Source organism: Adiantum capillus-veneris, chromosome 12 (assembly GCF_014529385.1).
Source record: "Adiantum capillus-veneris isolate H3 chromosome 12, ASM1452938v2, whole genome shotgun sequence".
In the NCBI taxonomy this organism is placed as follows: Eukaryota; Viridiplantae; Streptophyta; class Polypodiopsida; order Polypodiales; family Pteridaceae; genus Adiantum; species Adiantum capillus-veneris.
The window spans coordinates 103,774,969-103,787,158 of record NC_140942.1 but is presented as its reverse complement, the minus strand read 5'-3'; the positions used below and the strand labels follow the sequence as shown (position 1 = coordinate 103,787,158).

Genomic DNA, 12,190 nt, shown 5'->3' with positions numbered 1-12,190 from the left:
TACTTTACAAATTCCAGTGCCGACGAACTTCCCGTCTGCGGGTGAAACTACCGTTCACATTGGCCATACAATGTCCGACCATTTGCAACTTCAAAAAGAGGGTCTCAAAAATTAAACAAAAATCATTGGAAAGAAACCAACAACTAAGGTTAGCAGTTGCCGCGACCTCGTGATAGTAACTATGCTAAATACACGAAGTTTGCCAATGACAGGCGTAAGGGCTATATCCCGTCTGGGCGCCGCTAGAACTGCTTGTGCTGGTGGCCCCATCCTGTCGGGCATAATCTCGAGCCGTGCAGCCAATTCAAGTGAAATGAAGTTGGCCTTGGCTCCTTCATTGAAAAAGATAAGGGCTTCTTGATCTTTCACTTTGCCCTAAGCTCCGCAAAGTTCTGTACTTTCATCTATCTGGCTTGGGTCGTTTCCCATGCAATCCGGTACAAGTCCTTCTTTCATCTTGCCTTTTCTGCCATGTTCCTCTGTTGTTCTAGAACTCTCTGGCCTGTCTTCAGTCTGTCCTTGCTGTGCCTCTCTGGGGCACTTAGCAGAGATGTGCCCTTGGTTCCCGCAACCAAAACACTCCCCCTCTTTGAGATAGTTAGCCCTTTCTCTAAGAGTTAGTCGGGGTTATGTATCTTTCTTTTTCTGAAAACTCTTTTTCTTTCTACTTTCATTGTTCTAGGTCTATCTGGTCCTTTGAGTCAAGATTTCAGTGGGGTTAGTCAAATTCCCCGAATGTATCAAGAAACCCCGTTTCGCATGACTAGAATCTGTCTTTTGTTCAAGGCAGTAATCTCAGATCTCTGTAGGGAGTCCGTAGCAAAACGGCTCAATCTGTTCCTTAAAGGTGACCTTCTTTAATGAAGAGGTTGGTAGAAAAGAGTCCCAAAACCTCTCGCAATATGCGTCCAAAGAATCTCCCTTGGTCATCCGAAGATGGTTCCAAGCGGTTCTTACATCCCGTTCGTACTCCCGAGCCAGCCAAAAAGAAATAAAGAGCCGTTTGTATTTCAACCACTTGACTGGACCACCATGTTCGAGCATTTCCGTTTAGAAAAGATGCAGTCCTCCTGATCTTGGAGTGCCTGAGTAATGCCCTTTAGAGAAGGCTATGTCAAACTGCTGGATGAAGGCCAAAGCCCTCAAAGCATCTCGAAATCCAGAAAAGGATTCAAATTTTATCGACTGTCCACCTTCTTTAAATTCCTTTGTCTTCTTGCTCTTGTCTTCGAGGAAGTCGTATTGGTTGGCTCTGTAGAAGAGCTTCTTCTTCGCATAAAACATGTGGTCGACGATCGTCGAAGTCCAAACTGTCAGTGGATGACTCCTTCGTAGAGCTATCAGAAATTGGTCAGAATTTGAGGTTCTTTGCCTTTTTCTTGCTCTTTCCGAAGCTTTGCTTTTTGCTTCGCTTCTTGCCTTTTCTGTCCTCCTCGCTATGGTCGGAAGAGCTAGTAGTACTGTCAGAAGAAGAGGAAGAAGAAGAACTGGGTAGTCCTTCAAAACGCACACGCTTGTTGTGCTTTCTTGTAGATGCAAAAGAAGATTGACGGCCCGAGTAACCAAGGTAGTCAGTCCCCTTCTTGTGCTTCTTCAATTGCTTTTTTGATTGATTCTTTGTGTCCAAAGCTGACTGATCTGGGTCTAAACCACCTTTGAAGTTCTTGTTCTGTAAACATCCTCGGAGTAGGAGGTTTCTTGATTGTCGGTTTAATTGGTGGTTCGATGGCTTTCTGCCACTGAGTATGCACTTCAGCCATGGACTACTGAGTCAAAAATTTTGCAAACGGGGGATCTTTAACAAACTGAAGCATCTGCTTTGTGCACTAGTCAACCTGTTGTCGACGTTGCATCTCCAAAAGTTCAGATTGTGTAGGCCGAGGTGGCCCGTACTCATCTTCTGTTAAGTCGTTTAAATCTTCTGTGTTGTCTCCTCCCGCCTCAGCTGTTGCAAAAGAAGTCAATTGATTCTTTTTGGAATCCTTAAGTGTCGCGAGAAAAGGGATCGGATTTCCCGGTAGAAGAGAAATCGGCCGTGCTCTGATACCACTGTAACAAACTTGGGACACCCCAAGTCAAGATTCTACCGTGACACAACGGAGATTCGTTTCAAAACACTTCACAAAATAAGAGAGAGTCGACACGGCCCGGCGTAGTTCTGTGCCAAGAGATATTGGCCCCCCTTTCGGTATTTCCTTTTATATTAATCTTTGAGCAAAGTACAACCGGCCCGTGGGTGCTCGTTCTCAGACTTTGCGTCCAGATGCTCTGCAGAGTGAGCCCCTTGAGTTCATTATAAAGGTTACAAGGGATGCTAAAAGCAGAGCCCCAAAAGCATTAAAGTTCAAAAGCAATGAGCTCCGAAAGCATCTTCTCTCAAATCTGCCAGCAAAAGAAGCCAACGATAATTGCAGAAATCCGTACGCACTGCCACGTCAGCAAGTCAGCGTAGACTGCGGAAATCCGTACAGTCAGCGTAAAATACCAAGGTTCCGTATGCTGCCGCGCCAGCCAGGCAGTGCCCGGACACACACACACACACACTCACTCAAAAAGTGATGGACCGTACAGACGCCCGGATTATGCGCTGGCAGCCAGTACGGACGTCTGCAATTCGCGCTGACTAGTATGAATCAACATTCTACACCTTATGTGAGTCCGCTTGAGGGTAGTGTCTTGGTTGACACTCTCTGGCCCTGCCCATGAAACTTGCTGTGTGTCTACAAGCAGTCCCAAAGGACCCCCTAGATGAGGCTACTATAAGACTGTCACAAATTGATGACGGGCTTTCTTTTTTTTCTCTTCTCTTGTGAAGTATCGTTTTGAGCAAACAGACATTGTAAGGAAATTTGTATAACAGTTTCTTCAATTTTTACTGCAGATTGTACCGTCTGATGTGCTAGGTCATTCCAGAAGAGGGCGAAAAATAGGTACTTTTGATGGTGGTAGTAGGAAGCTGTGGATAAGGATAATTTAAACTCTCCTGTTTGGAGTTGTTGAAGTCTTTGAAAAAGTTGCATTGCGATCTTAGATTGTTCAGTTTTCTCAATGCAGTAATTTTAGGTGACACATACAACTCAAGCTCATTGCTCATGGCGGCCAAAGGAGCAGATGTTTTAGTACATGAATGCACTGTTTTAGAAGAGGAAGCATCGGAAGCAGTATTTAGGCATCACTCAACAGCTAGTAAGTTGTTTCCCTTGCAATAGTTATGGAAAATGGGGAAACAAGAACAAAAACAAAAAGGAAGAATGGACAAAATTCGAAGGTGTTGGGAAAGGACTGCTACTGTCCTTTCCCAGTAATGTGGGTGACGGGGGGAGGCCAGGAGCACACAATACAGGAAAGGACAGTAGCTGTCCTTTCCCGGCCGTCAAGGTCCAGGGGAGGGGGGCATGCTAACGTGTCAGCTACACAGCAGCCCTGCTATTGCTGCCCGGTCCTGCTCTAAAATTCCCTCTGCTGATGTGTCAGAGGCTCAACTACTCTGGGATGAGTGGGACTCTGTGTGCTGATTTGTCAGCTATCTAAGGAAGCAAGGCGACGATGCATTTTCTGCATGCTGAGTTGTTGAAAATCCAGCTGTGAATGCTAGATTTTCTGCACAGTAATGCATGTACAAATGCAGTGCCCCCCAATGACGTTGGACCTTGATGGCTCGGGGAGTTTTGGGGAACTCCAGGAATCAAGGGAAACAGAAATGGCAAAAGTAATGAAAATAGGGAAACGGGAAAGAAGTGAAGGTTTTGGGAGTTTCGGGTAACTATGATTTCTTGTGTTTTTTTTTGAGGGCGGCTATGTCCTTACCAGTTCTGATTTGCAGCCATGGCTGGAAAATTCGCTAGAGCTATTGGTACAAGGTGCTTGGTGCTTACACATTTCGGCTGTAAATTTGAGGTGAGTTTTGTAATATTTCGTTTCAATCAGAACTTATTGGGAGCCCTTTAATGTGGAGTTAAAAGTGCCATTAAACTCACAGGGACGGATGGATCATGTTCAGAGATCGGTGAAAGCAGCGCAGATTGCCTTCGGCAGCAAGAAGGTGATTGCTGCCAAGGATTTCCTTGCCATCACTGTTTGCCAGACAGATGAGCCAAGTTAATGTGGGAAAATCTTTTTATCGATAAACGTATATCCAAAGCTTTTAAAAGGGTTAGTCATATCAGCCTGGTTAGTAAAATTAAAGCCTTAGTTCAATGATCTCGATACGAGGACAAGCTGAAGCTATGAAGAGCCTCATTTATGTCAACTTTTTCACTGAAATCAAAGCTCTACTGCTTGCTCAAAAGTATGAGATGCAAAGTTTGTAAGGTTGTTGGCTGTATATGTTTTTTCTTTTTCTGGGGCGAGGGGGGGGGGGGGGGGGGGGGGGGGATTTACAAAAGGTTAAAGGAGAAACCTTGGGGTGCTTTGATAAATTTTCTCGATCTAATGAACTCACAGAAAGGTTGCACTTAAGACTAGGCCTGCGGTAACTTCTGGTCTCATATGTCATTTTGGCCTCTTGAAAGTGTGGTTCTCTCTCTCTCTCTCTCTCTCTCCGGAGGCTACATCAGAGGATTCGGATCACTCGATGTAGGATTCGGATCACTTTGGCCCGACATTAGACGCTCGGTCAAATTGCTGTCCATGGAGGAGATGATATCCGCCAGCGACCGATGCTGGATCTCTTGTGACTTGTGATTTAGCTACCCTAGCTAGTTGCTTAGCTCACGCCTACCAATTTAGGATCCCATAGTACTTTTATTTTATCATTTTGTCGTTTCATTTTGCTACTCTAACTTCGTACTAGATTTACCACATTGTAACGCTCTGGTCTCATAAGTCATTTTGGCCTTTTGAAGATGTTATATAACATTTCATTTCTCTCTCTCTCTCTCTCTCTCTCTCTCTCTTTTCTTTTCACTATATTTGGGAACTCTCTCGACATCCAGAGTGCAGATGAGGATGGATTCTAGTAGTGATATCTTTGTTCTAGTTCTTTTGTACCCAGGCATGGTATTAGATTCACCATTTTGTAACAGATTGGTCTCATAGGTCATTTTGGCCTTTTGAAGACGTTAATATAACATTTCATTTCTCTCTCTCTCTCTCTCTTTCTCTCTCTCTCTCTCTCTCTCTCTCTCTCTCTCTCTCTCTCTCTCTCTCTCAGGACATGGCTAGAGCCCTCATAGGCGCAAGGGACAAAGATGGCTTTCTATCGGGAACATTTTTGTCATACTGCAGATTATGGTTTCATAGTACGACCTAGCTACATGGACGTATCACAAGGCCCGAGATGTGCCGTCGGCCAAATCCACACTTCTTCACACCAGCTCGAGAGAGAGAAAGGTAGATACGAGAGAGTACCACCAAACAAGAGGATTTGTCAGGTATGCCAGCATGAGATAGAGATAGAGGAAACATGAGACAGAGCTTGGCCAGGGTCATGGATTTTGGTGACTGGAGATGTCTGAGGTCGTACCTCTTTTAGATACACAGATTAAGAGAGACTCCTCAGAGGTGGGCACGCCGCTGAGAGACGGTCTACATAGAGACAAATTCCTTTAGAGCCCTTGCTCAGCAGCAGTACAACAGAGAAGAGACACTACTTGCTAGATAGGGGACATCACTTGATAGAGCTGTCCAGCTAGGACGAGCTAGAAGGCTACGAGGTTCCTGACACTGCCTTTAAAAACAAGTTGACGGGGATTTAGCTCTGTGGAGGAATGATTGTTCAATTCTCTTTGCTAGCTTTGTCTAGAACAGGCCCTTGCCCTAAGTAGGGCCACTGTTTTTAGATAAAGTAGGTAGAAGCAAGGGATGTATGTGGTTTTCTAAAAGCAATGCCTTGGCTTTGTCACACGATTGAGCAAGCAAGCATTACCAGCATAGCAAGGATTGGAGCATGCATGTAATCAGCAAAGCCTTTGATTTTTCAAAGGCTCAGTAAGCGGGCGTCGTCGAGCATAGGGAAAAATTCTCTCTCTCTCTGTGTGTGTGTGTGTGTGTGTGTGTGTGCATGTGAAATTTTTTTATCCTGGTAGAACAATGAGAGCCTCTTAAGTCTTGAAGTAGACCAAATTTGGGTCTTGAGTATGCTCTACATTGAGGGGCTGTAGTTTAGTGAGGTATAAAATTTCCTTTAGACACCTTTGAATGAGCAACTTGCAGAGGTATAGATCCTTATGATAAGACATTTTGTATGACGGCATGGAAGGCATGAGAATAAACAATGTGTATGGTGTAACGATAATAAGAAAAATTATTTATTTTAAAAAAAAACGCTGCCTCTGGTTAAGTGTCAATGCATACCACTGCTTGTAAAGGGATGTAAGAGAGAGGGCACATTTTGATTGAGCGGGAGCAGTAGCCCTTAAATTTGAATGCTGGAACATCCTTCTTGTAGGTGAGGTTTATAAAAATATCGTCCTTCAAAACAATAGGGAAAAACCTTTGAAAGTAGTAGTTTGTATGCCCTTCTAGTGGGGGTTGGAAGGTCTGGGTCAGAGGGCAAGTGCAAGCTGATAGTTGATGGATTTAAGCCACATCAGCAGTTAGAAAAAATTACATGTTGAGCAAACTAAGAGAAGCCACCTTAGCAGATGGAATTTCAACCAGCGATTGCCACCTCCGTAGTCGAAGATTTTCTTGCAGTGTCGTGCAAAAGAAGCCTGCCCGTGACATCTATCAGGTGCATTCACCCGTGCAACTTTTCCCTTGTCCCCGGACCTTGAAGGATGGGAATAGTCCCTTAGTGGCCATTCCCATGAAATTAGGCTCCCAAGGTTGGCCCTCAGCCTCCGCCGGTCGCCAACTTGGTCACATACGTTCTGGGGAATGGTCACTTGGGGACATTCCTACACCGTCAAAGTCCACAGTTGGGGGGCTGCACATGTGGCCCTTCGTTTACTGTTGATTCCATGGCCGAATATGGGTCTTCAGCCATTGGATGGACAACACGTCAGCATGGAGAATGATTACCAAGCTTTGCAAATGATTTAATCGCATGTCATAGTTAAAATATCCACGAGCATTCACCAAGTAAGCATGCAAAAAAATGACTCCATGCAGTCAATCATTGCATCTGAGCCAACTGTGTCATTTGCGTAAGTCTAACAATTGTGTCGTCTGTGCAAGCTGCATGCCCCCCCCCTCCCCTAGACATTTGACGGCCGACCGGGAGCCATGGTGGGAGCACATTATTTCAAGGAATGGCCACTGCAGGGCCATTCCCTACACCTTAAAGAGAAGGGAGGGGCCTTATAAATAAAAAGAAGGGAAACACTTTAAATTTCAGGATTAGGAGGAGCATCAAAACAAACGCAAGGTAACTACGAATTCATAGCATCACGAAGGAGCAACCTTAGAGTGCTATTCGGGAATCTTTAAACGTTTTAGTAGTTATTTTTCCCCGTAGAGGCATAAGGCATTAGTAGGTTTTCAATCAAATGTTATAAAGTATATTGTAAAGACAGATCTCAAAAAGTCTGAGTATTTACATTCTACATAATAATTAGCCGCCTATCTTGAAGTATTCCAGTGAAACAATATTTGCAACATCTTTGATCAGCTCCCATTTACCACCAAAGTCATCGATATAGGTTTCATTATCTATTGAATCACTCATGGTGGCTATGGAAGACGAAAAGTGAAACCTTTTTTTTTTTGACTAGACTCAATTGTGAGTGGATGTACCAAATTCACCACAAAGGAATGTACAAATAGCCCTCAAGCACTAGATGTACTTTGAGGCCAAAAGATACAAAAAGGAGCTACTCAACCCCAAAGCGATGTACTCTATTCTGTGAGCAACCTTTCGTAGTGTTATCTACATGTGATTGTCATGGCTTGGATGGCTTGGTTCCACTCGCCAGAGTTCCCCCTTCTCCCAACAAACACAACCACTTTTTTTGCTTTCATGGGTAATCTCATTGAAGTTAGCGTAGGAGAGGTCTTTTTTAAAAGACATGTCAATTCGTGGTCCTCCATACCTGCTTGAAGTAGCAAAAGTGAACAATTTGAGTGCATATTAACAAATTTTGGTTCTTCATACTCTTTCCTCCCAAGAGAAGATCATTCTAGTAGAACCCAATCCTCCAGGTTTTCTGTATCCATTTGCAGATTTTTCTAACCAGCCCTCTTATAGCTAGGCAGCTTTTGAATAAGTGAAGGATATATTTTCATTGGCCTCTTTGCATCTTGAGTACCTATTTGGATCGATCCCTTTGGCAAGAATTTGAGTTCTAGTCAAAAGAGTCCCCCAAAGCACCTTCCATAGGAAAAACTTCATCGCTTGGAGCCACCAAGGGTCCTAAATATTGCTTGCAACCATCTCCGACCTAAACTTTTCATGATGGATTGTGATTGTGGGTCAAATCGATATGTAGTATTCTACGGGCCCTATGCCCTCAACACAAATGTATTGAATGAACTCCAAGCAATGTGATTGATGCCATTGAATTGAGGCAGGATTCTCGCAAAGTGTAGATATCGTCCAAGTTTACTTTTTATGTGTGAGTTTACTTTTGCCCATCGACTTCATTTTTGAGTTCACTTTATAGAAGAAGGAATCCCATGCGGGCACGTGGGTAGAGTAGTAGGCTACCAAGCATGAGGTCTTGGGTTTAAAAAAACAAAAAGGGGATCAACACGTTGATTTTTTTTTTGAACAATTGAGGCCCGTGTCACACTGGGACGCCCGCCCCACCCTTTTTTTGAAGTTGGTCCTTGACGTTGCTGTCACACTGAGCCCCTTAAAAAATGCTGCGCTGAGTTGGCAACGAATTAGAGCAGCGCAAGTGGTTTGACGCCCGTCTTTCACGCTGGCAGGCAGGGTTCAAAGCTTGCGATATTGCTTCTCGATTGCACTTTTCGCAGATGGCCGCTGCTAAGTGAACTTGGCCGAGGGTGCGAGGCCGTGCCTCTGACAAGCTCTGTAGGCCAACTTTTTCTTTTTCATCTACGAATGGTTGGTCGCCACCTCGGATTGGCCAACCTTTGCCTGCCCCAGTGTGACACGCGCCTGATTGGCCTTGAGATCTATGCAATTTGTCATTCGCCATTGATGTCATCACTCTGGGTCATTAAGATATTGTGGTATATAGTTTCGTGGCCCCTCGGCCTTGCTTAGTACCAACACTTGCATATATCCTCCTCCTCCCTCGCACTCCGCACACACCACACTCTACAAGTGGTAATAGAGCTACGGTGGTGCCTTCCTTCCGTGCACGTGCACGAGCTTTAGAACGAGCTAAGGCTTGCAGCCTTAGTCGAAGGGTACAACAAATATTGTACACTGTGTAGAGCTTTTACAGAGTGCGAAAAAGCTTGAACAAAGCAGCTTTAGAGCTTGAATCTAGCACATGGTAGTTAAGTGGAAGCTCAAAGCAAGTGAAAAAGAGAGAGAGAGAGGGATGAAATCTACGTGCACACATGCAGTTTCAAGCCGAATTTAGGTTCCAATTTTTGCTACGGCTTCTTCGTTGTCTTGAGAGTATTTCCACCAGGTGTTCATGGGTTTTATCCCCCTTTTGAATTTGTTCATGCACTCAAAATCTTCTTTCGAGTAGCATAACAGAAGATGGTTTTCAGTCGATATTTTGGGCATCAGATTCGACTCTCGATGCTTCTCTCTCATCCAACATCGGCTTCTATGATATAGGAATATTAGGTACTTGGCATTGGAGAAAGAGAAGCAGGGTGTGTGTTTTTTGAGACTCTCTCTCTCTCTCTCCATTTGCGAGTTGTCTTCTTGACATCGGAGACACGCGTGTGCGCGTGCGCGCGCGCGCACACACACACACACACACACACACACACACACAAATTTTTGGCTTCGGTGACAGTAGCATCTTCGAGTAGGCAAGACATTTTTGTCCGCCCAATGGCACGAGTTGGCATCGACACCCAATTTTTCGGCATTGATAACCTGTTTTCTCGGCTTCCCGTTGTTCGGCAGTTTCTTCTCCAACATCGACGTACGTGGGTGAGGTGCCTCTTTCATAGAGGAGTGACACCCAACATACGCATCGACTTCAATAACATCGACTACAGATTTTTACACGCTCTCTAGCATTGTAGAGAGCAACACAGAGATATACTTTGTCGATAGTGGGAGGCACATTACAGAAGAGTGCATGTGCTCTATTGAGAGTGTTTTACTCTCCATTTTTTGCTTGCACACTTGTTGATACTTGTTTATGTACATATCGTGCACTTTGTAGTGCTTCAATTACATATGTATGTTGTGTTATGGTATCGTGATTATACCTAGTTCTACCTAGTTGTGGAGCCAATTTTGGCTTGGTTTGGCAGTCTCAGCCATTTGTGAGGCTCGATCCAGAAGAGCCCTTTCTAAGATTGTGGCTAGTCATGTTTGCATAATCTTTTTGAGGGTGGTTACATTAGATTTTCTTGAAGCCAAACACTGGGGGCCGGATTACCCAATGTGAGGTGGATTAGGTTGCTATTCTCATTTGTAGTCTCGCCATATGATAGATGTAGGTGCTTTGACACCAACTTGGCAGTATTTCAATAGTTTTTTTGAGTGGCATATGTCAATTTATGTCCTGTTAGCACTCTATTTACAATTTATGCATTGATTTTGAGAGTTTCGCTTGAGATTTTGAGCACTATACGTCAGTTATGTCTTGTCACTCTATTTACAGTTTATGCATTGATTTACCGAGTTTTTCTTGAGATTTTGACGCCAAGTTAGCAGTCTTTCAATAGTTCTTTTGAGCGGTATATGTCAATGTATGTCTATTTACAATTCATGCATTGATTTCTCGAGTTTCGATTGAGATTTTGATCTTTCTACAGAGGAGGTTCTGTCGGATTTTTCTTATGAGTCCTCTAGTTTACTTACAATGCTTTTTTGCATTGACATTGCAGTGATTTTGCTAAGTTTTTAGTTGAGATTATGATCTCTGAGCAGAGGAGACTCTACTGACATTTTTGCAAAAAATTGTGATAAGCTCTTAGCCTTACTCTCTTGTAGTTAGCTCTTGTCAATATGGTTGGATCTTCTAAGAAAGAATATTTATCACATTAAGAAGTTTTATGGTAAAAATTTCACTATATGAAAGTAGAAAATGCTTGATGTGCTAGTCAACAAAGGACTTACAGTGCCATTGAAAGAGTGCAGAGAGGGTTTGTATATTGATGATCAATGGGAAGGGATTAATGCTGGTGCCATGCCAACTATTAGGTTGCATCTTGGTGAGTCTATATTGTTCACGATTATGGACAAGACTAATGCAAAACAACTGTGGGAGTCTTTATGTTTAGCATGAAAATGCATCAAACAAAGTGCTTTTGATGAAAAAGCTTATACGTCTTAACATGAAAGAAAGTAATAGTGTCAATTCAAACATGATTGAGTTTAACAATGTGTTTACTCAACTAAAATCAAAGGGGCCTAATTTTGATGATGAAATAAAAGCCATTTTCTTGCTATGTTCTTTGTCTACATCATGGGACACATTTAACAGTGCCATTAGTAACTCTGTCCCTAAAGGCAAGCTTTTTTCCAGTGATGTTACAAGCTTTTGCTCATAGAAGGTGTTCAGCATGTCAGTCTCTTTTCACTAGTGGGCATAATGATGCGTATATGGCAAGTGAAGTAGCCAGAGAAACAATCAAATGTAACGTTATAGTCGCAATAATTTGTATGATTGCAAGAATGCACATAACAAGAGCCATGGACGTGACATAAGTCACATTGATGCTACCATTGTTACAAGAAGGACACATGAAGAAGATTTCCATTCATCGCAAAGAGTTAGTCATGGTCGTATGTTTTGTACCTCCTAAGAGTAGATTGAACATAGAGGAGCTCAATGTAGGTTACAATTAGAGTGATGTATACACAAATCTTAATCTACACAATAATTTGATCATGCACACACCACCATAGAAAAACACACAATAAGTAGTCAAACAGTAAGAGAGTGATTAATTCTTAATATACACACATTAAGACACTAAAACATAGATTTAATAAAATTCAAGAGATAAGCAAGAGAACTCAACTTTGTTGCATCATGCATGCATTAACTGGTTCATGAAGAGAGTACATGTGGATCCAAGCTTCTACCTCCTTAGCTTCCTTCTTCTCCTTCTCTATTCTAGGCTTTTTGACAAAATCTTCTCTCTTCTTTCACATGAGCTACAATTCACTTATATACTTAGGGTTTTATAAAAAAAT

At 43.1% G+C, this 12,190-nt stretch overlaps 1 protein-coding gene across 3 annotated transcripts in view; it reads left to right on the top strand.

Moving 5' to 3' along the window:
• LOC147446246 (uncharacterized) overlaps positions 1 to 4,288 on the top strand; it is a 99,370-nt gene extending 95,082 nt beyond the window's left edge. For 2 of the 3 annotated variants that reach the window (XM_086525505.1, XM_086525504.1), the window contains 4 exons: positions 2,882 to 2,930; positions 3,055 to 3,186; positions 3,824 to 3,897; positions 3,980 to 4,288. In XM_086525505.1, coding sequence (XP_086381631.1) covers positions 2,882 to 2,930; positions 3,055 to 3,186; positions 3,824 to 3,897; positions 3,980 to 4,102 — 378 coding nt within the window. In that variant the 3' untranslated portion in view covers positions 4,103 to 4,288. The remainder of the gene's footprint in view (positions 1 to 2,881; positions 2,931 to 3,054; positions 3,187 to 3,823; positions 3,898 to 3,979) is intronic. The other variant, XM_086525506.1, reaches the window with a different exon arrangement.
• The last annotated feature ends 7,902 nt before the right edge of the window (positions 4,289 to 12,190 follow it).